The sequence below is a fragment of the Berghia stephanieae genome, chromosome 1 (assembly GCF_034508935.2).
Source record: "Berghia stephanieae isolate SIO BIC M18660-M18661 chromosome 1, UCSD_Bste_1.3, whole genome shotgun sequence".
NCBI classification, from domain to species: domain Eukaryota; kingdom Metazoa; phylum Mollusca; class Gastropoda; order Nudibranchia; family Aeolidiidae; genus Berghia; species Berghia stephanieae.
The window spans coordinates 21,966,863-21,991,862 of NC_088360.1; the positions used below are offsets into that span (position 1 = coordinate 21,966,863).

General features: G+C 37.4%; 1 protein-coding gene across 6 annotated transcripts in view; it reads right to left on the reverse strand.

Annotated features, from left to right (window-relative positions):
- The window catches only part of LOC144970399 (uncharacterized), a 57,140-nt gene that overhangs the window by 3,977 nt on the left and 28,163 nt on the right, over positions 1–25,000 (reverse strand). For all 6 annotated transcript variants that reach the window (XM_078909997.1, XM_078910014.1, XM_078910005.1 and 3 more), the window contains exons 3-7: positions 17,897–17,987; positions 15,853–15,938; positions 14,699–14,820; positions 11,635–11,829; positions 5,852–6,042 (exon numbers count right to left, since the gene is read on the reverse strand). In XM_078909997.1, coding sequence (XP_078766123.1) covers positions 5,852–6,042; positions 11,635–11,829; positions 14,699–14,820; positions 15,853–15,938; positions 17,897–17,987 — 685 coding nt within the window. The remainder of the gene's footprint in view (positions 1–5,851; positions 6,043–11,634; positions 11,830–14,698; positions 14,821–15,852; positions 15,939–17,896; positions 17,988–25,000) is intronic.

Genomic DNA, 25,000 nt, shown 5'->3' on the forward strand with positions numbered 1-25,000 from the left:
ATTGGCCAGTTGGCGAAAGACAGTGGAGTTAAAATTTGTTTTATTTTAAATTAAATTATGCTGTTAATGATTTTTAAAAGATTGGTACGGTGCCTGGCACCATTCGATCCAATGGCCCCACGCCACTGTTTAAATCGAATTTTGGACAAGGATGTTTTTCCCTCTTGGAAAATGTGAATGCCCGACTGAAAAGAGTCCGACCCCAGGATAATACGATAGTGGGGCTATGTGGTCCAGTGGTATGACACTTGATTTAGGATCGGTAGGTCCTGGGTTTGAGCCTAGTTCGGCACATAGTTGAGTCTTTGGGGAAGGCTCTTTACTCACATTCTCTCACCGTACTCAGGTGTAAAATGAGTACCTGGCCGTTGACAGTGTTGTCTCTGTCAGAAAAAAATTGTAATATCGCCTAACAGGCATCATGTTTAGTTCTACGTGTTACGTGTTGCTATTGGTTAAGGATCCCTTGTAAAGCGCTTTGAACGCATTTAGTGTATATTGCACTATATAAAAAGCTCAATTAAAAAAAACAAAACAAAACATTAACGCTTGAGCCCAGAGTCAGGGAATTCAACCAGCAGTGAGGAACATGGTTTTCTCCACGTTGCCACATCCATCCTAGAGTCCCTACCAAGCACCTAGAGACTTCTGATTCACTTAATGGAAAGAGTGTGTCAAAGGGGAGACCACTCTGAGAGCCACAATGGCGTGAAAGATGCTCTCTGATCTTGGAGTATAGAAACAGGATATAAGCGTTTTGCTGACGGGATACGTCAAATGGTGCTGCATTGGCAGCTCTGTGTTGGTTGTGACGGTCACTATGTCCAAAAAAAAAAACAGTAAGCAATTCGGTGTATTATTTAAACTATTCCTAAACTGTGGGAGTTATTACGTAAAATGCAAAACTTTTCAACCCACCCTCGAATATTTATAATTCTGTAGTGCTAGTTATGATGATGAATTTTACTTCTTTGCCTCCAAACTTTGTAAAAACCCATGGTGACACTGTTGCTGATATATTTTGAAAGGACTTTTGCTACTTTGCAGTTAATGACCAGAATCTTTAAGTTTAAGTCATTCACAAATCTTCTATGGACATAGCCAAGGCCGCCCACAGAAAGAACTATAACCTCGGTCCTATATCTAAGAGCATTCATTTCTGGCCTCGAGGTTTTTTGCACAGCTTGTAAAATTAGGGGAATTTTTCTGATTTGCATTGCAACCGGAACATCAGCACGTTTTGCAAATTCATGACAATTTTTAAAATTCTTTTTTTAATAATTATTTTTGCTAGAAGATAAAATTTCACGTTACACCAAAGAACTAGGACCACTCGCCCTTAGGAACAGTCCAACACAAGACCTAAACTTGCAGCTTTTTTGGGATTCTTGCCAGCAAACTGTACCTTCCCTCACAGCTTGTGCACTCCGTTATATGTTTTCAACGATCAGCTCTGCCGATGTTGAAAGGAGTTTTTCTTTGTACAATGAGATTTGAAGTGACCGAAGGAGATGTTTGAGCCAGGCAATCCTGAAAGCTTTGATTTTTCTTTATTAAAACAATTTTATTGACAGCAATATTTATTTTAATTTTGTTTTCCAACCTTTGTGCCTATTTTCATGTCAGCATAATTTCTGGCAAAATTTGCCATTTTTTGTCCTATACTTTTGCATAATTTTGAGTTTGAAATTGCGTAATTCCGCGGGGATATTTTATTACATGGGTTGCATGTAGTTTGTAGTTAGTTGTTAGGTGAGATACAACATATTTAGAAAAAAAGAATTTTTTTTTGCAAACTTTGATTTTTTTCTTCTGCAAAATTCATCATTATCTTTGTAAAATTTTGATATATTTTGTGAAAAAAAAACCCCGCGAGGTCAGTCATTTCCATGCAAAAATGATAGTACTTTTCAAATTTGGTTTAAAAGGACTTATTATAAAAGCACCAAATGAGACAGAAATCTTTACAATTTGAGCTGTATTCATTTTAAAATGTCCGGTCAATTACTATTACTATTATATGATGATTTGTCACTGTATTAAAAATCTTGGTCTGATAAAAATGTCTTCAAAAACTTGAGTACTGTCGTTTTTATATAAAAATACTGTCAGGGACTGGATTGATCGAGAATGATCGATTGTACCTCCATTTAGAACGTAGGATACTGTATCTGACGGATTACTACAGATATTGCAGGTTTTGGAATATGTTAGTGGTTAAATATCATAAAGTAGTTTGTCGCACTCCACCACAAGCTGCAAGTGACACTCTATCGTAAACGGGTACCTCAAGGGTCAGTTCTGGGGCCAACTCTATTCACATTCGGCACGTCTCGGTTTTCAGATATCATTAGAAATCATGGTTTAGAGTTTCACCTTGATGTTGACGAAACGCAATTAGTTGTATGTCTGTGTCAACAAAAAAATCCAATGTCATCGAAGACAAAAATTGAAAACTAGATTCTTGATATTCGATTTTTGGCAGTTGATGGCTTTTAATAAGGTCAAATTAAACGATGAAAAACATGAACTAATTGTTATACATAAGAAACAAGCTGAAGTATTTGTCAATGACATCGGGGTCGGATCAACTATCATTCATCATCATCATCATGTAGTTCCATCTGAAGCAGACGTCGGAGGTCATCTTCCGCCAAGCTGATCTATCTCTTGCTAATTCTATTAAAGCAACGCCACCTTTCTCAGCTTCATCTGCCCAAGTTCTTATCCCTTTCAAATAAGTTATTCTTTGTCTTCCTCTTATTCTTTTTCCATTCATCTTTCCAGTCAAGGCGAGTACTTCCAAACCAGGGTGGCGGATAATGTGTCCTAAAAATTCCATTTGGCGTTTGATGATTTTTGTTATCAGTGATCTTTTTCTGTTTGCCATTTCTAAAATGTCTTCATTTCTTTTCCTTTCCACCCATGACATCCTCATCATTCTTCTGTAAAACCACATTTCCGCTGCCTCCAGTCTTTTAACCATGGTCTCTGTAACGAAATGCTTCCGTGTAGGCGTCAGTTTACGACAGGATGTACGTCGTCGTAGTATTAGTTGTTGTTGTTATTGTAATCCCTCCGGAACAACCCTTCTTTTGTTGATACAGGTCGTATCAGATCATGCACCTATGGCCCGGAAGTTTGAATTAAACTACGTAGTGTGGGTGTTATTGTGAGAAAGGCATCAATCTTGTTTTCGCCGTAAACTTATAAGCAAAGTAGGATCCCTGTATTCTACGGGAGTGACTTTGTTATAGTATGGCTTGATTGATATCTCGTAACTATGGGGCTGACGAATTTATTTATCCTTGATATGAGGATGTCCGGTATCAGGACGGGTTGTTGTTGTCCATGATTATGGAATCTGGGGGAGTTTTAAGGAATTTCAGATGTTTACGGATATGACTAACATCCGTTTGTGTGGGTAGAATTTTGCTTCGTTTGCTTGATTTTTGCCAATAAATGCCAGAGTTTTGAGCAGTTTCTTCAGACCACTCAGCGGAGTCTTTTAGGCTCATTGTCTCAAAAGAGACCAGACAGCGGAGTCTTTTAGGCTCATAGTCTCTAAGCGATAACCACAGCGGAGTCTTTTAGGCTCATTTGTTTAACTCTTGTGTAGAGTTGGATTAAAGTCTTGTGTAGACTTTGTAGTGCTCAAAGTTCGAGCTGAAACACGTTTTGTGTTAACTCTTGTGTAGAGTGTGATTTAAGTCTTGTGTAGACTTTGTGGTGCTCAAAGTTTGAGCTGAATCAAGTTGTGTTATAACTCTTGTGTAGAGTTTGATTAAAGTCTTGTGTAGACTTAATTTGTGATTTCAATAATCTGTTCGGCTCTGGTGAGATTTTGAATAATATGTTGTGATTACAATTATGATTGTGTTTTGATATCAATATCATAATATCACTTTAAATTTTGATTCTCAATTAATTAATCAGATAATTAAATTAATTGTATAATATATTCTTGTTGTAAAGAAAATAAGCTTTTCTTGCTATAAAGCATTATTATTTCATATCTACAAAGTAAAGCAATATTAATCAACATTAATAAATTGATTTGTTAAAGTAAAATAATATTTACTCATTTAAAGTAAACATATTGAGTGAGTTCGAATATAGATAGAGTTATATTCGTATGATTATCATATTATAACAAAATCATTTTCTTTCTTTAAAGTGAATGAGCCGTTGGAGGCTGGGCTTTAACAAGCCAACTTTAGGCTATACGCTCATAGCTTGACACTAATAGAAACTGAACATTTGCCTGTATTATAAGTTACCTGTGAAGAACCATTTGCTTATTTTAATATCAGAACATTGAGAAACAATTGATCTGTTTATGAATACTGTGAAACCAGAACAATTTCAAGAAGAGACTAATTAACAATATTAGAACAACCTTACGGTTTTTGTTGAATATCAAGAACACTCTTTTCACTTTCTTCCACACGTCTGGATTGTGTTTAGTTAGCTAGTTAATTATTAGTTGCCTGTATGACTTTGATGGTTGCAACCTATCTGTGAGATTGTCTGATGTGGTAGCGGTTTGGTAAAGTATTGATAATTAATTGATTTAATTATATATTTTCATATCGCTTTCATATCATATTCATCATTACACATCTCCATCAATTTGTCATCCATCTATTTGATTTCATACTTATTACATCTATCATTTCATCTTCATATCTCATAATATCTTTGTTATATTGTAATAAAACATATCTTCATTTAGCTTCAAAACCTTTATCAACGTATTGTGTTTGGTTATTGATCGGTGTCGTAGCTTGAATATAGCACACATAAACAAGGTTGCAAACTGCGCTACATAAGCATACGGTTTACGTGCGCACTTTGTGACAGTCTCTCACAACCATATAGCAGCACAGACAGTACATAGCAATCCAGGACTTTGATTTTTGTTTTCATGTTAATATTCCTGTTTTTCATAATTGTATGCAGCTGGTTGAATGCATTCTTCGCCATACCTATTCTTTTCTTTATTTCACAATCTGATTTTCCATTGGATGTTACATTGAAGCCTAAATATTTGAAACATTCAACTTGTATTGTTTGTCCTCTGCTTGTCAACTATCATTCACAATTTAAAAAACTGAGAAATCTAGGATTCTTCTTCGACAAATACCGATGAACGATCATGTTGTAAAATTACACCAATCGTTAAATATGATATAAAATGTATTATTATAATTATAAACCTCGTGGATAAAAATGTACGAGACTGGTAGTGCATGCACCTTTACCTGGAAGAATTGATAACCACAATTCTTTATTTCTTTGGTCTCCCCAAATCAACTTTGACGAAAATTCAAAAACTTCAAAACAAAGCTTCTTGATTTATAACTGGGACAAAAATTAAAGATAACATTACCGCTGTTTTGAGAGAGCTACATTTATATCTGTGGAGAGGAGAGTTGAGTTCAAGATGGCCTGTATGATTGTCAAAAGTAGTTATGGTTTAGCACCACAAAGCTGGTGTCATTGATATCTGGATCTCCGCTCCTCACAGCATAACATAGCTGTTTAGAAAAAAAAAATATCCAAAACAAAATTCTCAGAACGTGCCTTTATAATTAGGGGCACTGTCAATCTGGAACTCTCTCTCTCTCTCTCTCTCTCTCGGTTTTTACCAGAAGCGCTCATACTATTAGTTGTTTTAAGTTTAGACTAAAGATAGGATATTTCAGAATGAATTTTCCCATAAGTTTTTAGAATTTAACATTTAATTTTCTTAAAATTCTCATATCGCCTATTTCTTATCAAGCGCTATTGAATACGATTGGCGGATATTGGCGCTACATAAATTGTAATGTTTATTTTATTATCTTACCTTTCCACAATTCATACCCTGAGGTGCAAAGGTTGTGCCAGCAACAGTTCCCGTAGCTGTAATACACTTCAGGTAGTGACACACATTGCTGTAATCAGCATTATATAATTTTCTCCCAACACGAGAAGCAGCGCCATAAACACGCTTGCAGGTCTCATCTCCTCCACCAATCAACGATCCGTATCGGGGAGCTTGTTACAAACAAAGACAAAAATAATTCAGATATTTATGACGCCAACAAAAGTCTGTGAAAAATGCAGGAGTGGCCCAATTTTTTGTGTGCAAATATTTGTTCTTGAGCTTTAGTTCCTAGTTTGTATGTATGTTGTTGCATGATTCGCACCATTTCACACCTTTGTTTCTAGTTTGTTTGTATGTTGTTACATGATTTACACCATTTCACACTTTTGTTTTTAGTTTGTCTGTATGTTATTGCATAAATTACACTATTTCACACTTTTATTTCTAGTTTGTCTGTATGTTAGTGCATAAATCACACCATTTTACACTTTTTTATCATACGTTGCTATCTGCTTCACCTAACTTTTACAATCATCTATTTCTTTAAATAAATAGGGTTGGGATCAGAATTGATCCCTACACTGCCACTGTTTATATGGTATCATCGAGCACAGAATTACTGGCAAATCTAAAAATTATAAAACTATTTTTACAGATAAATTTACAAGTAGCTCGCAAGCCTTTCCTAATTATTTTAATTAACTATTGCCCGTTGATTTCAATGGTTATTTAGAATATCTGCTAAGGCATTATCATGAGTTCAAAACTCGACCTTGGCCTCTAATTTGCCATCACTCCGCGCCCTTTTAGCCGTACATATCAAAGCTGATTTGATTATACTTAAAAAATTCGTCTCGATCTATGTGTACATATTTGCAAATAAATGCACGTCGGTCTTGATCATTGTTAATTTCTACAATACAGTGATAAATTGATCAAAACAGATGAATTTTGTTATAGCCTTTATTTCTCATAAAATACTGAGATTTTTTTCCATTTGAATAAGCGACGATGTCACAAAAATTTGAAAGGTTTCCTCCCTTATATACTACTAATAATAATCATTTTCTAAGTTTTGAACTATAAAAAATATTGTGATTTAATCTTTAAAATTAGAATGAGTACCTGGCCATTTACAGCGTTGTCTCTGTCGGAAAAAATGTAATATCACCTAACAAACGCAATGTCTCATTCTACATGTTAAATATTGATTGCTGTTGGTCAGGCACCTCTTGAATAAAGCGCTTTGAGCACATTAAGTGGATATTGCTCTATATAGAAGCTCACGTTTATTCCGTGGACAGATAAAAAAAGAAACGAGGACGTTCCGAAAGAATTAATATGGCTGAGCATTCTCTATGGACGCATGCGTGAATGTGTGCGTCACTTCGAGTTTGCAGTCGGTTTCTATTATCCAGCACGTGTCCGAACAGTATCCATCTTTGTTTTCGCATACTGACTGTTTGTACTCTGCATCTGCCATATATACATCCTGATTACTGATTTTGTCTGGCCAATGTACCCCAATAACTCGTCTAAAATGTTTGCGATGAGTCCAGGGAGTCAAAATTCTTTTTGTAAGACCCCACGTACCACACACAATTGTACATAACGATTGGCATCACCTGCGCTTCATAAAGACGTATTCTTTTATTTTCGTTAATGATTATCGTCCTGTTCCAAACCTTGTGAATTTCTCTGAATGAAGCTAGCATTTTTCTCCGTTTGATGTCTTCATTCTCATTAATCAAGTTTCCGAGTTTTCTTACACTTTTCCATTCCGCTTGTTTCTTGTTAACCACTGTTATTTCTGTTTTGGATTCGTTTACCTTTAGATTCCAATGTATTTGATATTATTGGTATGTGCTGTTTCGCCAGGTCTGCTATATCAAATGTAACATCAACATCGTCTGCGTAAATCAGTTCGCGGGTAAGGATTTGAGGAATCGGCAGTTTTTGTCTTGATTCTTTTTGTGCTGCTTCCAAATATACGGCAAAAAGGATTGGGCTCAGACTGTCTCCTTGTGGAGTTCCCAACGATGTTAATAGTGAAACTGTTTCCGCATCAGATGTAAACGTAAGTGTTGTGTTTGCCAGCAGTGATCTTATTAGTCGGGTATAATCTTTTTCGAGAAATGAATTGAGTACCTTCAAAAGCTTTGTTCTGCAGATTGTACAATCTACAATCTGTTCTGAAAGAGGCTGGGTGTAAAAGAAAAGCAGTTGACACATTACGTGAATGGCAGGCAAAACTCTTAGGTCATGTGATGAGAAGAGAGGGACTGGAAAATCTGAGTATAACCGAGAAGTTAACAGGAGAGAATTGCCCTGGAAGACAGAAAACCAAAATGATGGATTCCCTGACAGACAGGCTGGGAACGAAAAGAAACAGCAACGCCATGAGAACAACGGAAAAAAGGATGAGTGGATGGAGATCCACGACGGCAAATGCCACCAAGCACGACACAAGATGATGACGAAATATACGAGTTGATCTTTTATATAGAGCAATATCCACTAAACGTGCTCAAAGCGCTTTACAAAGGGTACATGACCAACAGCAACACTTAACATGTACGACGTGACATGAAGCCTGTTAGACGATATTACAATTTTATCGGACAGAGACAACACTGTTAACGGTCAGGTACTCATTTTACACCTGAGTACGGTGAGATAATATGAGTTAAGAGCCTTTTCCAAGGACTTAATTATGTGTCGAGCGAGGCTCGAACCCAGGACCTTCCGATCCGAAAGCAAGTATCATACCACTAGACCACATTGCCGCACTATGGCTAGTCATTCGTTTATTTCTTTAATATTCTTGGATAAGATGGGCGAGTATAACGAAAGATAACTATTAGTGACTGGGGTTAGGGGGTGATTTTTTCCACCATCAGTGTTATAGTACATTTTTGTGCATTGTCACACAGCTAGGTGAACTCATTTATTTGGTTTCCAAGCCTGTCGTGTCAGCAGAAGAATCCAATTCTAGTGATTGATTGAACGTTACATAATTTTACTGTTCTTTTTATGACAATTTTGACCACTTCGTAAAGGATGGAATCTAAACTCAGAAAAAAAACCCGGGAACGACAGGAGATGCGTTCTAGAGGAAGGTGTGAATCAAAACAGAAATGGTTGGTTACCCGTTCCTCTTCCTTTACTTTACATTGCAAAACAAAACTGGTCCATCGTGTTTCTTCATTAATTTGCGCAACTAATTTATTTACTTTTCAATATTTTGTTTTTTATTTGATGATAGATAATTCTTTTCAAACTAAATTTGATATCAATTTGAAATTATGACGCCGTTTCCATGAAGACAATGCCTTTGTATGTTGTGCAGACAAAGGTCTTTAACTCATGACTTGTGGTGTCTCAGAAAAATGGCAGTTCAAGTCTTCTGTATTTAGTTTTCTGTAGTTGTTGATATTTTCTAATTGCTATCTGGATGGGTTTTAGCGCAAGTAAAAAATAATGACCTGTATTAATTAAACTTTGCCTAAAATTTCTTAAAATTAAAGGACCAATTCGTCCAGCGAGTTCCTCACTACAAATACCTTGGTGTAACGATTGATGACAGGCTCAAGTGGGATGAACACTTGAAAATAATTAGGCATAAGATGTGCAGACGTACAATATTTTTATCGAAACTCTCTCAGTTTAGAATAGATAAAACCCTCTGCACATTATTTTATAGAGCAGTAATCGAAAGTGTTTTGTCATTTGTATAACAGCTTGGGGAGGCAATTGCTTAGCAGTGGAAAGGAACAAAATAAATTCAAATATTAAAAAATCCATTAAACGCTATATAAATGATGTTGACGATGTAGATCTTTTATACGAGAAATGTTGTATAAATAAAATAACTAAAATATTAAATGACCAGTATCATCCACTAAGACCATCAATTATTATGTCAGAAAGAAGTGGTCGCCCTTTCTCTATTTCAACGAAAACAGAGAGACACCGAAAATCTTTTCTGCCGTCCAGTATTAGGCTTTATAACAACAAGCAATAATCATTTTATATAATTATTTCTCATTTTTACTTTTTAAAAATATAAATATTAATTTATTAATTTATTTGTTTTGCAATATTTTCAATTTTCAATTTATAGTGACAGTTTTAACTATTTTACAGTGTTGAAATTATTCATATTATAAAGCGCAGCTCTGGTTATAGAGCTGCTCCTTTTTTTATATATATACATCCTATTTCCATTGTATTTTTATCTTATGTGTAAATTATAACACGTCTGTACAAAAAATTTCCTTTTTGGGATGCAATAAAGTATTATTATTATTATTATTATTATTATTATTATTATTATTATTATTAGTTGCATATGGGATAAACAAAATTGAAGTAACTAGGCTTCTTATAGTTGTTTATGACCGGTCGCTTTTTATGAATAGTACTCACAGAATTCTAGTGGGCGGACTTTGGGCGTTTGGGATTGCATGTGGTTTTGTGTATTGGTGCGATGTGTCCTGCTGGCGGGTGTTTTGAGCATTTTGGACAAACTCACAGTATCGATAGTTATTCGTCACATATACAGAGAAGATAGATAAGAAGGAAAGAAAGGGAGCGATAGGGAGAGAGATATAGAGATAGAGATAGATAGATAGATAGATAGATAGATAGATAGATAGATAGATAGATAGATAGATAAAGAGAGATAGAGATAGATAGATATATAGATAGATAGATAGAGAGAGAGAAAGAAAGAGAGAGAGAGAGAGAGAGAGAGAGAGAGAGAGAGAGAGAGAGAGAGAGAGGGTGGGGGGAAGGGAGGACATGAATGAAAGATTGTAACGGAAATAATAGGAAGGCTGTTGTGATGATGATGATGATGATGATGATGATGATGATGATGATGATGGTAATGATGATGATGATGATAATGATGTTGGTGATGCCGATGTTGTACGATGACTACGATGTTACTAGTGTGCATATGTGTGTGTGTGTGTATATGTCAATATATTGTCGTTATAACTGTGTAACCAAATGACAAATTGCCACTATTTTGAGGACAATAAAGACATATTATTATTATTGTCATCAGTTGTGAATGGGGAGGCGGTGGCCTACCTTATGCTTAACAATATGTCAAACCTGTTTTAGAATATGTTTTTTTTTCATCAGTACGCCAAATCGTTTTTCCATCCATCAAAAGTTAAGGCGCTATCGTCAATTCGATCCATTTCTTTAGGAATGCAGTAGATACATTCCTCATGCTTTTGGATTATCATTTTCACCTTTTCTATTTTTTTGCTTGGTTGTAGTGGATACATTTTACGCCTATTTCTATTCTACCAGCGATTTCCAATTTTTTTTTGCGCACCAAATTGTACGCGTTGTTTTAAATTCCGTACAATTCGGAACTCCTTAGTTATATATCGAAAGCTTTTTCTTTTTGTTTAGTTTCCAAAATGTATCTTCAACAGAGAGGGCCTACAAAATTTCTCTGTCGTCAATCTGGTGGAATTTAGTAATGAATTTTTATGTCTTTATTGTTTTTTTGTTGTTGTTGGCTGAAGAAGGGGTTTGAGCCCGAAATGTTCCGTATTTGGTATTTTGTCCTTCGTCTCCCTGGTAGGGGTGGATATTGAGGAGGGATGGTTGCTAGGAAATTGAAAAAAGTGTATAATAGAAAGTGCTGAGAAATGTTAAAATCCTTAAATTTGGTGTTTTGTTTCTTTAGCAAGAACAACATGATATGTGGTGGCCTAAATTAGATATTCTCTAATTACCATAGATGTCCCAATCGACCATACATGTGCTCTGTATGTGATGCTTAAGATTCCACTTTATATGTTGTACAGAACACGATGAAAACTTGTGAAAGTTATGTCCAATCTTTGTTATGTCTCGAGCCATGATCCCTATTTCAGCAGCCTTACCACATGCTTTGGGAAGTTGGTCATGTACTGCTCCAAGAAGATGACCTGTTTGGTAGAATAGAGGCAAATGGTTTTTTATAACTTGTCATATATAAATGCTAGATTTCACGGATTCATTATGGCCATCTCATTATCACTACACTAATTCACATATGGCTGAAGTGGGATTAATATACTGCAATGACTTAGCCATCGTCAAAATAATGATGATGATGATGATGATAATAATAATAATAATAATAATAATAATAATAATAATAATAATAATAATAATAATAATAATAATAATAATAATAATAAAGGGATAATTTTTCAACATGTGGGTTAAACTCTTTTTACCACAATTCTTTATCACTCCGGCAAACTGTTTTAACCCCCCCCCCCCCCCCCCCCCCCGGGTACCCTCAACTTAGAGGGTCAAGAATAGCCCAATGCCAAGCCAGCGCGTCGTAAAAGGCGACTAATAGTGTGTGATTCCCCCATCTTTGAGTCACCTGGTCCTCCAGGTTGGGGGTTGGCAAAGGGTTAACACCCCTTTCCGTTAAACTCAAACGGTTACAGAAACCCAGACGGACAAACCAAATTCTTTTTTTTAGCTTGGGCGACTGAAGAGTTTCTGGAATGACAGAATTTATGAAGGACAACAGACAAAGCCGAAAGGAAAAATTTAAAAAGCTGACATCCAGAGAAGTGGTAAGACATGGAATGAGATATAAAAGTTAGCTCAGGATAGAGAAGGATGGAAATTGTTTGTCTGTGGCCCAGTGGCGTGGGGCCATTGGATCGAATGGTGCCAGGCACCATACCAATCTTTTAAAAATCATTAACAGCATAATTTAATTAAAAATACAACTGAGAAATTTTAACTCCACTGTCTTTCGCCAACTCGCCAACAACATACTGCCTTTTTAGTCTCCACTCTATTCAAGATTCCGAATCACGCACTGCGCCGACTCGTGTGTTGGTGACATCACTGCGCGAAGTAGTGACTAAATCAAACACCGTGGTGCAAAGCAATCCAAGCTCCAGTTAATGCTCTATCCATTAGTATCGCTACAGCTGATTGAGCGAGAAACTGGGTCGAATTATACTATCTTCAAATAGCGGAAAACCACTCGACTTGTGCCAGGATCAGAGAGCTCCACCGTTGGACGGGGGGATGCGCCAAATTAGGGTAACTTCGGCCATCCAAAAAATTACATTAACTGTCAAAAACACTGATCATTGTCAAGTTAATTTGTAAGCAGCAAAGAAAGACAACATAAAACTTAAAAAATATGATATATCAACCACCCCCCCCCACCCCCCCCAACTCTTTTTCACGATTATTGAATAAAGTAATTCTTTGCAACGAAGCACTGTTGACGAATTTACCAACATTTTTCTTGCTTGTAGTGCCGAGTTGATGGTTACGTGTGTATGAGTGTTTATTTGTGTGTGTGTGTGTTTGTTTGTGCGTGTGTATTTGTGTGAGTCAGAGAAAGAAAGCGAAGATTGTCAACAGTTATATTTTGGTGTGTTTTTAGATTTTTTAAGTACTTAGTGGAGTGATTTTTTCTTTGTGATGCTTTAAGATCTGAATCTACCTTTTATTTGTGCAATCATTAATCGCAGTCCACTGATTTCAATTATTTGAGATATACTTTCAAGTTTTGTTTTGTTAAACAATGAATTGCAATGAATCAAGTTGACTCTTTACTTCACCGACCGTTTGGGAGATTGACACTAGATGACAAATTAGAAATAAAAAGACTAGTTCCTCACCAACCAACTGATTTTGAATTAACACAGGTGTGGAAATCTCAAAAACGCTCTTTTTCAGTGACATGGTATGACAGGCATGAATGGCTCACAGTTAGTTTAGAAAAAAAACGTTTCTTTTGTTTTTATTGTCTACTTTTTACAGATACAACAAACACTGACAAATCATGGACATCTATAGGCTATAGGGACCTTAACCACTTCCATCGTAATTCTTAACCTCCTGAACGTTGTTTTAGCACCCTTAAAAGAGTGAAAAATTTCTTGCGAAATTCAATGAAACACAGAGCGGTTAAATTCGTTAATGATTCTGTCAACTCACAAAGCTGAAATAGATGCCATTCCAAATTTCAATAAACACATTATAAAAAGATTTGCAGAGATGAAACATCGCCGTGCAGATTTTCTTTACAAGTACTAAAAGTAAGTAATTTCTGTCATAGGTTTTTTTTTTCTTTTGATTTACATTTATCACATATTGATTGCATTATCGACCAAAACCAATCCTTTAAATGGTGGACAAAGAATAATTACAAAGACCTTTTCATACGGGACTTGTATCTCAGTGTTGTGGCTTGATGTTTTCATGAATTATTTGTTTTTGTGAGTTTTGTCCACTCGTAGAAACCCGACCCTCCCCCCACCCTTCCAAAAAAGAGAGTTTTTAACATGTGCTTTCTCCTCTTAACCGTGTTCACTGTTTTAGATTTTTTGTTCTTCTTCTAATCATGGCACCACCATACGCCGTTAATACGCCACGCCGCTGCTGTGGCCTATACCCTGACCCAGGGTGAAAAAGGCAATGATGATGATGATGAAAAAGATTCACCTTTATTAGCGGTTTTATGTTGATTTAAAAAATAATTATTGTCTTGTGACAATCTCTATTTCCTTGGTAATTCTGTAATTTCTCTTCAGTATTGGACAAATTACGTTTTGTAATGACGTTGATTTATTGTGTTTAACTCTTTATAGCGCCCTCACACTCAAGTTTTATATCTCACATGCTCCACGAGCCGTAGCTAATTATTCTCTATGCACTTGACATTAGAAGAAGAATAAAGACACTAAAAATTTATACAAGACAGATAGCACTTGTTGTTACAAAAGACCAAAAAACGATAATTCTTACTCGGCCACGTTTCAAACTTACCTATTTCATGAGCTGTTTTTATGACATCATCGTATACAGTTTTAAGACTTATAACTGTCAAAGCAGTTCTAGCATCGCACATATCGCCATAAGGATGATCTAGATCATATGACAACGGGAATCTATAAAAAAAAGGTTGATTTGTTATAATCGGCACCACAAGAGATAATCTGTATGTATTTCAAATGGTTTCCTCGCTACGTTAATAAAAATAGTCGGCGGAAACACTTGTAAAATTTAAGAACTAGTTACGATTTGATAAATAATGAGAGCAAGATTCATTCTGGAAACTTAGAATAACTTGGATTGCAAATTGGTAAATGAAAATTATTCAAATGTGAGTCATCTAGAAAAGGATTTATGCTATTCGTTGAAGCGTACTTTTGTGACTCAAAAACCTTAAGATAACAGGTTTGTTTAGATGAATTATTTAACTCTTAGTTTCCAACGTAAACTGTTCCACGTGTAGTTTTCATCGACTTTAACCCTCTCCTTACCAACTATAGGAAAATCGTTACATTCGTTACGATACAACCAACATTTGTCTTATTCAAATTTCTTTTGTACACCATAAAATTTAAAGAAAATGAACAGTGTGTGTTGTAGAGCATGTTTTGCTAAAGAAATTATGTATGGCAAGAACTTACTGCTATTATGTCTGAGTGATAAGAAATCTATTTTTGTGTTAGTTGGGTTTGAAGTTTTGGGGAATATCCTGAAAATGGCTAAGGAGAGGGTGAATTGAAAGCTTTATCATTATATTTTAGCATTTGTTGTTAACATAACGCTATGTGGTCTTGTGGTATGACAATCGCTTCGGAAACGGAAGGTCCTGGGTTCGCCTCGCTCAGCGTATATATATATATATATATATATATATATATATATATATATATATATATATATATATATATATATATATATATATATATATATATATATATATATATATATAAATATATATATGCCTTAGAGGCATCATGCTTCGTTCTACATGTTACGTGTTGCTGTTGGTCAGTGACCCCTTGTAAAGCGCTTTGAGCACCTAGAGTGGATATTGAACTATATAAAAGCTCAAGTTTTTTGGTGTTTTTTTTGTTCTTTAATTCACATTTACTAATTCAACATAAGAAGTGAAAATTTAAAATCCATACCCAGTGTACAAAACTGCCATGTCATATAGTCTGGGAGAAAACTCTCTGTGAAATTTGGTAAGGGCAGTACTCGCCATCATATCTACCTATAGAAAATGGAAAGCAATATGTATAAAATTAATGAACAATTATTCGAAGTGAAAAACAAAATGTTTGCGCTGTGCAACGAATTCTATCTCAATGGTTTCTCGATTAACGACCTTTTAGAGACCATCATGAAAATGCTTGAGTGATTAAATGTCGCATCCGGATGTTTTGAAATTCTAAAGACACAAAATATTTCATTTGAAATCGAATCGTGCAGGATGTAACCTTGTAATACCCACAACTCGTCTTGGCGGCAATCATCTCTTCAGTTGTTTCCTTGAAACTTGATAAACGGAAATTTCTCATACCTAACTAACTTTTAAATGTTTGAGGGTATCGACAAGCTCTCTCTCTCTCTCTCTCTCTCTCTCTCTCACACACACACACTCTCTCTCGCTCTCTCTCTCACTCTCTCTTACACACACACACACAGAGGGAGATAGAGAGAGAGAGAGAGAGAGAGAGAGAGAGAGAGAGAGAGAGAGAGAGAGAGAGAGGAGCGAGAGAAACACTAAGTTGATTCCGGCTGACAGCATTGCTTTGATTTCAATAACTTTTCCTAGCGGAGAAGGCAAAGAAGTAAGGCATGAAAACAGTTTGGATGATAGCCATGAAATTTTCAGGAGACATCAGTGCTTAACAAGTAAGGCTGTGAACATCTCAAATCTTACAGGAAAACACAGTAAAATAGAAGGATCAAAATTGAACATCAAGAAAATCCTTAACAGATTAAAGCTGAGTGTTTTTCCAAATGATACCACTCACTCACTCATTCAATCCCATGACCAGCTATGACCAGTCATGTCCTTAAGTCATTCGTCACGGTCTCTGGCCTTTTCCAGTTGGCTATTGAGATCCAGGTCTGTCCACTCTTTGATATTGTTTTCAAAATAGATTCGAGGCAAATCAGGAATTGAGGTTTATATGGGTGAGAAATCTAAGAATCCAAGAATGGGAAGCGTCTGCAGACGATGATATCAAAACTCGTATAGTGTGGCTCAGTGGTATGGTCTTTACTTCGTACCCGAAAGGTACTGAGTTCAATCATCCGCCGCTGCAATGTGTGGCCTTGAGCAAGTCACCTCGCCTTAGCTCAACTTGCGGCGCTGCTCTCTGGCTAACGCCTGGGCTATTCCAGTCTTCCCTTGGAATAGACCCTAAAGACAATTTCCCCATGAGGGTGAATAAAGGGAATTTTTTTAATGAGATGAAGGCTTGGAGCTGGAAGCAATACGTGAGGGTCATTTAAATCGATCGATATTTGAAGGACGAGTTTTCTGGCTAAATTTTAAAATTGGTTTTTTTCCAGAGCACGTAAGTACAGGAGTTACCCCAGACCAGTTTAGCATTAAATTCATTGACCATACAGCTCATCAATATAATTTCACATTATGTCGCAATATTTCAACTCTGGTTTATTTTAAATATCGAAATGTATGGTCATTTTTCGTTTAGATACCCTTTATCAAACGACCGGACAATTGATGACTAGACATAAGATATGGGTGTTATGAATATTGTGTTATATTATTAGTATTGTTGTTATTTTATTCTTCTTCTTCTTCTTCTTATCATCATCATCATCATCATCATCATCATCATCATCATCATTATTATTATTATTATCATCATTATTATTATTGTTGTTGTTGTTTTCATTATCAAAATTTATATGATTAGGGGTTGTGCAATACGTGTCGTGATCACCATGTTGAAGCAGCCCATGGCCATACACACATCCATTTATTAATATGTTCACACGCTATGATCCATGAATACACTCATTCTCTCTCTCTCTCTCTCTCTCTCTCTCTCTCTCTCTCTCTCTCTCTCTATCTCTCTCTCTTCTTTTTATCTCTTGAAAACACACACACACACACGCGCGCGCGCACACAAAGACTCCAAAACACAAACACAAAGACACCAAAATACACGAGAAAAGACGAGATTTCCTTACCTTCCCATTCTGGCCAACTGTCAGTAGATTACGGTCCAAGATTGTCACTTTTGATGCCTTTACTTTTATATGTATACCGTGAGGAGCCAACCTTGAATGGTAGTTTGATTAAGGGTAAAGGTTATGGGTACGGTGGATCAATGGGTTCAACAGTCGTGACATCACTTCCCTCGTAATGACGCAAAGAAAATGGTTCTAAACTATCGGAACAATTGCGGACTCCATTTTCTCCATCGTCCTTATGAAATAAATACTACCCCGACGAGCATAAAAGTTTATTCAGAGGAGAAAAACATTATAAATCTGATCATGTTTTGATTTTTATACATTCTGATCACATGAAATGTGAAAGAGTTCTAGCCAGCATGAAGATGAATATAGACCTGTAAATGAGCTCTATAAAAATTGACTGAAACTGAAACTCTTCTTCGTCTAATTCGTCGTAGCGGTAAAATCCAAAGAATCAAAATGAAAGGTAAACAGCAAGCTCACTTGAGCAAAGCAATGGCAGAAAACTAATTTGCGCGGGAATTAATTAGGCTACTTACCATTGTTCCTTATAATTAGGTACCCAATCAGTGAAGAAACTTAGAAATGGTCAACCAGTTTGTTTACAACATGAGGCAATCGAGATGTGCTTGTAGCAATCATTTAACTTTCGATTTGAAGGTGTCTACATAACGAACTTCCAATGTTTCGAATTTTTCTTTCTCATACTTTTCCTGTCCTTCAAGTAAATGTGGTCAATTTTGGCTTAGACGAAGCGAAACAGTGAAATTTATCGCTCGGCGGCTCAGTTAAAATTGGCTACGACAGGTTTCGAAAGTGAAAAAATAATTTCACGAAGGCTGTGTGAAAATACACTGGGGTGTGTTCAGACACGGCAATTCTAAAAAGCGTCGCTTTGCCTTGCCAATATATATCCATCATTAATATAAACGGCCCATGAGCTATGCGTGGCGCTGTGGAACATTCCTAATTAACTTTACAGTCAATCGACGACGATTCATGAATTCTTTCTACTTTCTGTATTCATTTCTTTCTTCCCTTTTAAAAAATATTTGAATTTGACGAATTGACTGATTTCAGTTAATTGACTGAGAATTTACAGGTCTATGAATACAAAGTACCGATTTTCTGTGCTTAGAACCAAGCTGCTGGTTGCTGGGCGGACGTGACGTCAGACTATTGGGAAAGTATGCTTGTCATTTGAGACTTCACTGTCTACTTATTATTTGAATAACATCATGTCTGTTCAGCGGACCCCCATTGTAGAATAATATTGTGATCTCGCTCATGGATGGAATGTTACATAATTAATTTTTTTTAAATCGAGCTTTTATATAGCGCAATATCCACTAAACGTGCTCAAAGCGCTTTACAAGGGGTCCCTGGTCAACAGCAACATTTAACATGTAGGACGGGACATGACGCCTGTTTGGCGATATTATAATTTTTCGGACAAAGACAACGCCGTTAACGACCAGGTACTCATTTTACACCTGAGTACGATGAGAGAATGTGAGTAAAGAGCCTTTTCCAAGGACTCAACTATTCGCCGAGCGCGAGGCTCGAACCCAGGACCTTCCGATCCGAAAGGGAGTGTCATACCACTGGACCACATAGCCGCACTATATACCTATATATTCTATAGATAGTATGCGCTTGGCCAAATAGCTTACAGCATTGCCATCCAGGAATATGAGTATAACAGACCAACACACAAAACTTTGTGTAGCCATGATCGTTTATAGTCTGGTTAATACAGTTGAGTGAGGATTACTCATAAACGCGGATGGCAAAAAACAATAACAAAGACCTGAGTGACGTCAACTTTGAACTATCTATAGTCTGGTTAGTACAGTTTAGTGAGGATTACTCATAAACGCGGATGACAAAAAAAAAAAAAACAATAACAAAAACCTGAGTGACGTCAACTTCAAACTATCTATGAAATGAATAAGGGAGTGCTGGAAAATAGCAACTCAAAAATTCTTTTGTGTAATGACATCTATTGAGGAAGAGGGGGAGGGGTGTGGGTCAGTTCAATGATAAGGAGGAGGCGGGGGTTGGAGGGGGTGATGGTCAGGTTAGTGATGACAAGGAGGGGGGGGGGGGGGGAGGGGGTGTGGGTAGTGCTGGGTCGAGTTTGAAACGATCAAATCGAGCGGGTTTTCGATCGAGTCCTCTAAAATCGAGCGGGTTTCGAGCGGGTTTCGAGTCAGTGACGTCATCGAGCAGTGATTCGTTTGAAAAAAAATTACGAGCATCTCGTTTGCCACAGGAAACTTCACATACCCCTCCCTCTCTTATGTCTGTGGCTGGCTTGACTGCAGCTGGTTATGATGGGAGCTGCCAGATGGCCAAGTTCAAAATTGGTTACTAAGAAACGCTTTTCTATTATTATTCATTTTTAAAAAAAATCTTTTATTTAAAAAAATGAAAAGATAAGTTTATCCAACTGTAGTGGATTGTTTTGTTAATCAAAACCAATGAGTTTTTCAAGGGAGTCAGAATGCTTGTGGTGTTTGGCTATTTGGGGTCTATTTGACTACTTGGGCAAGAAGAAATCTGGCTGTCTGGCAGCCTTGATTATGATCGTTCGTCGCATCACACACACATACACACACACACACACACACACACACACACAACGCACACACACACACACACGCCATCAAACAGTTGTTGATGGTGAAGGGTTGACACCCCCCCCCCCCCTCCCACCACCATCATCCCGCTGTCACCTTAACCCTCCTTCCGCACTAGGACAAAACTGTCCCGGTCCAAATTTGTCCTGTCCCAATGGAGAAAACTTCTATTCAAAAGGGGTTCCGCACTAGGACAGGACTGTCCCAGGACACACCTGCGCGAATGCATTATTATTTTTTTTTTACAAGACTCAAAAGTTTTTTTGTAGGCAATTGCAACTGTAATAATTCACATTTTATGAATCAACATAAGATACGACATGACGACAATGATTTTTTACACTGGACAATGGGATTTGTTTACATAAGATTTATATAATCATGAAATGTTCTTATAGCAAAAGTAATATTATTGCTACTGCTACTACTACCACTACCAATACCACGACTACTACTACTACTACTACTACTACTACTACTACTACTACTACTACTACTACAACTACCACTACCACTACCACAACTACGACTACTACTACTACTACTACTACTACTACTACTACTACTACTACTACTACTACTACTACCACTACCACTACCACTACCACGACTACGACGACGACTACTACTACTACTACTACTACTACTACTACCACTACTACTACCACTACCACGACTACTACTACTACTACTACTACTACTACTACTACTACTACTACTACTACTACTACTACTACTACTAGTAATGGATGAAATAGAGGTTGCATATTTCTGTGCTTTACCACGTGGAAAAAAAAAGACAAATTGAAAGAGAAAACAATATTGGGTGCATCCTTTAATGACCCAAAGATTGCTCAAGGGTCAATTCCGTAGACTCTATGGTGATCTCCGATCTTATCTTAAAATGACTTTCTTGGAATCACCTCATTTTACCCAGGTGCAAATGAGTACCAGTTCGCTGATGAAAGTAATCTTTGACGGACTAGCATCATTCAAGAGGATAATACAGTAGAACTCGGAAATAGCGAGTTCGACGGGTTCACTCCTGATTACTCGCTATTTCCGAGTTCTCGCTATTCCCGAGTTGCCAGAAAAGGTCACCCGGCCGTACAAAAAGATGGAAAGACAATGTGTGTGTGTGTGTGTGTGTGTGTGTGTGTGTGTGTGTGTGTATGTGTGTTTGTGCGTGTGTACCGCAAATGACTGTGTGTGGATAAAGTGGGGTGGGGGTGGGGTTGAACACGGCCTTCGTTAACTACGTAATGATGGCCACGGGTTGAAGTTGATCCACCCCTAAAACCCACCCCTTCCATTTCCATCAAGATTTCATGTGTGTGTGTGTGTGTGTGTGTGTGTGTGTGTGTGTGTGTGTGTGTGTGGTTTGCGAGTGTTTGTATGCACTAGGCATGTTTGATGAGGTAATCAAGCCATCACTCAATCACTGACCCACTGAAATGATGGTTCCACGCTCCCTTCTCTCGCTGATCTTGTCGTTCGTCGCTGACCGATGCTGCTAAGTGAGGCATGTAGACATGTTGGCTGCCTGTGCTTACCTCGCGCGTCGCGTGGCACCACATTGAGTGAATAATTGACCCCCACCCCCAATACACACACACGCACACAAACACACGCACCCAACCCCCACCCAAATTTGTTTCTCCTCCTATGTACTACTACAGACTAGGCTACTATGTAATATTACTCGTAACGAGAAATAAGAAAAGGAAAGAAGCTAGGCTAAAAATATTTAAATCACCTTTGTCTGTTGTTTTGCTTTACTTCGTTCGAAGTCCTAGGCTGGGGCAGGAAATGCTCGTTATTTCCGAGTTGACCTCTTTTTCATACTCGCTACTTTCATGTTAATTTTATTGACTCAAATAAGAGAAAAAAACGGGGATTTAGATTTTACTCGCTATTTCCGAGTTCTCGCTATTTCCGAGTACGTTACTTTCATGTTCTACTGTAGAAAGTCAGCATGCTTCATACCCGAAAGGCATCAGTTGATTAAGTCACATCGCCTAGCTCAATTTGCGGCGCTGCACTGCGGCTGACGCCTGGTTATACCTTGTTCTAGCTAAATTTGCGGCGTTGCATTGCGGCTGACGCCCGGGTTATTCCAGTCTTACCTTGGAATAGACCCTCGAGAAAAATTTCCCCTATGGGATGAAAAAATGAATTTTATTATTTTAAATTTTAAACTGTTATCTGTCTGCCCAACGCCACAGAAACATGGATAAGTTCCGGATTTATAAGCTTAGGAGGCAAGATGGCCTATGGTTAGCGCGTTGTACTCTGGACTCAGAGGTTCTGTGTTCGATTCCGACCGAAGCCAACTTGTACTTTCTAGAGCAAGAAAATTTACTCCAATCACTCTCTCCATTCAGGTGTAAAAGGGTACCTGTCAAGCTGGGATAGTAATCTGCGATAGACTACAGACTAGCGTCCCGTTCAAAGGTTTTCAAACAAATACGTTAATTGTCCGCTTCACGCTATTGAAACCGGAATAACTCCTGCACCATTGGCTACAAGGCTCTAAAGGACTTAATTTGTTTTACAATGAGTCCAAGTGGCTCAGAAGGACTAACTTATAATCATTGAGAATTCCCGAAATAAATAACGATAAAGATAATTGATCCCACAAGTTACCGAATAGATGTGCGACCGGTTTTAGACACGTTACTGCTGTGTCACAAAGTGTGACACTTCTTAAATTATATTTATAAACATACGTTTTTAAATTGCCGAAAATATTTATGTTGCTATGCCTTCTTTACGTGGTTTCATCACATAGAATTATTTTTTGAATTGTTCTTGCTTTTTTATATTCAGAATTGAAATAAATAAATAAATTATAACTGTGAAATTGAATGTAAGCTTCAGTTTAATACACGAAAACAGATTAAATGGACGTTTCGGGTTTCCCCTTCATCAACAACACATGATGAATTAAAAACTACAGACGAATGAGATAATGTGGTAGTGGCGTTGTTAAGATGCATAAACAAAAACATTGATGGGCAGGAAATTGTATGCTACTTTGTGAGGAAGCGCGAATTAAAACAGAGCAATAGAAATTTATAAAAGGTGCGTACTTAATTATGTCAAAAGAGGGGAGGCGGGGAGGAACTGTGTACTGCAGTATAGAAAGTGAACCAAAATAAAGTGTGGACTATTGTTGGAAAATAAATACAATGGAATTGGAAATAAATACAAAATATAAGGGATGTAGGTATTAATATATTAGTGGCATTAGCCACAGCAGAAGCAACAATAGAAATAGTAGTAGTAGTAGTAGTAGTAGTAGTAGTAGTAGTAGTAGTAGTAGTAGTAGTAGTAGTAGTAGTAGTAGTAGTAGTAGTAGAGGAGGAGGAGGAGGAGGAGGAGGAGGAGGAGGAGTAGTAGTAGTAGGGATGCAGAAAACAAAGACAGGCATTTCAATTTTGACACGGCGCCGCCAAGTCTGGGACTTTTTTGTCCTAGTGCGGAAGTCTGCTATATTTTTCTACTATCACAAACGATATGAACACGGGACTGGGACAGTCCTGTCTCGTTGATTTTGTAGCATTTCACAACGGCTTGGGACACAACGGGACTGTTTTGTCCCGTCCCAATAGGTGCGGAAGATCTCTCTAACTTCTATATGTTACAGATTTGGGACAGGACTGTCCCGGGACAGTCCTGTCCTAGTGCGGAAGAGGGTTAACATTTCATATTTATGTCGCGCCAAAAGTTGTCGGCCGCCCCCACCTCCCATAATTTGTCACTGGTCGTCATCGCCTCTTGTGTGTGCGGGAAAAGGTCGTGCCTTTCATTTCATTATTTGAAAAATAAATGAACAAGAATGGTGTGTTTTTATTAGGTAGGTAGATAATAATAATATTTAGCAGGTTCCACACCCAGACACACACGGATTGCCCGGACACGATGATAACGATGCCGACGACAATGGTGACGATGATGATGATGATTATCGTGTTTCTGTTTAAAAAATGAAATACTTTAGCAGGTTCCACCCCCACCCCCACACGGATAGACCGGACCCGAAGATGATGATTGTGTATTGCTGGCTGTTACGGCTGTGATGAGGATGATGATAATGATGATGATGATGACGACGATGGCGCAGATGGTGATTATTTGTTCTGTCGCTCAGTGGTACGGTGTCTCTTGTCACAAAATCAAGCCTTGTCAATGGCCGAATGAGTGACAGTGATTGTTGAAAATTGTGATCCAGACGTTAAGTCCGAGTGTAAGGCACTTGACTCAGGTGTGAATGTATTCTTATCTTATAAGCAATGGCGGGTATTGTAAAGAGCTTTAATACAAAAAGACTCCAAACAGCGATCGGTACCTACAGTACGAAATGGATGTATGGTCGATATGGCGTGCCGGAGGAATAAATTAAATTAAATATTGTGAAATTCATTGAGCATGGTAAATCCTTGGAAATGCG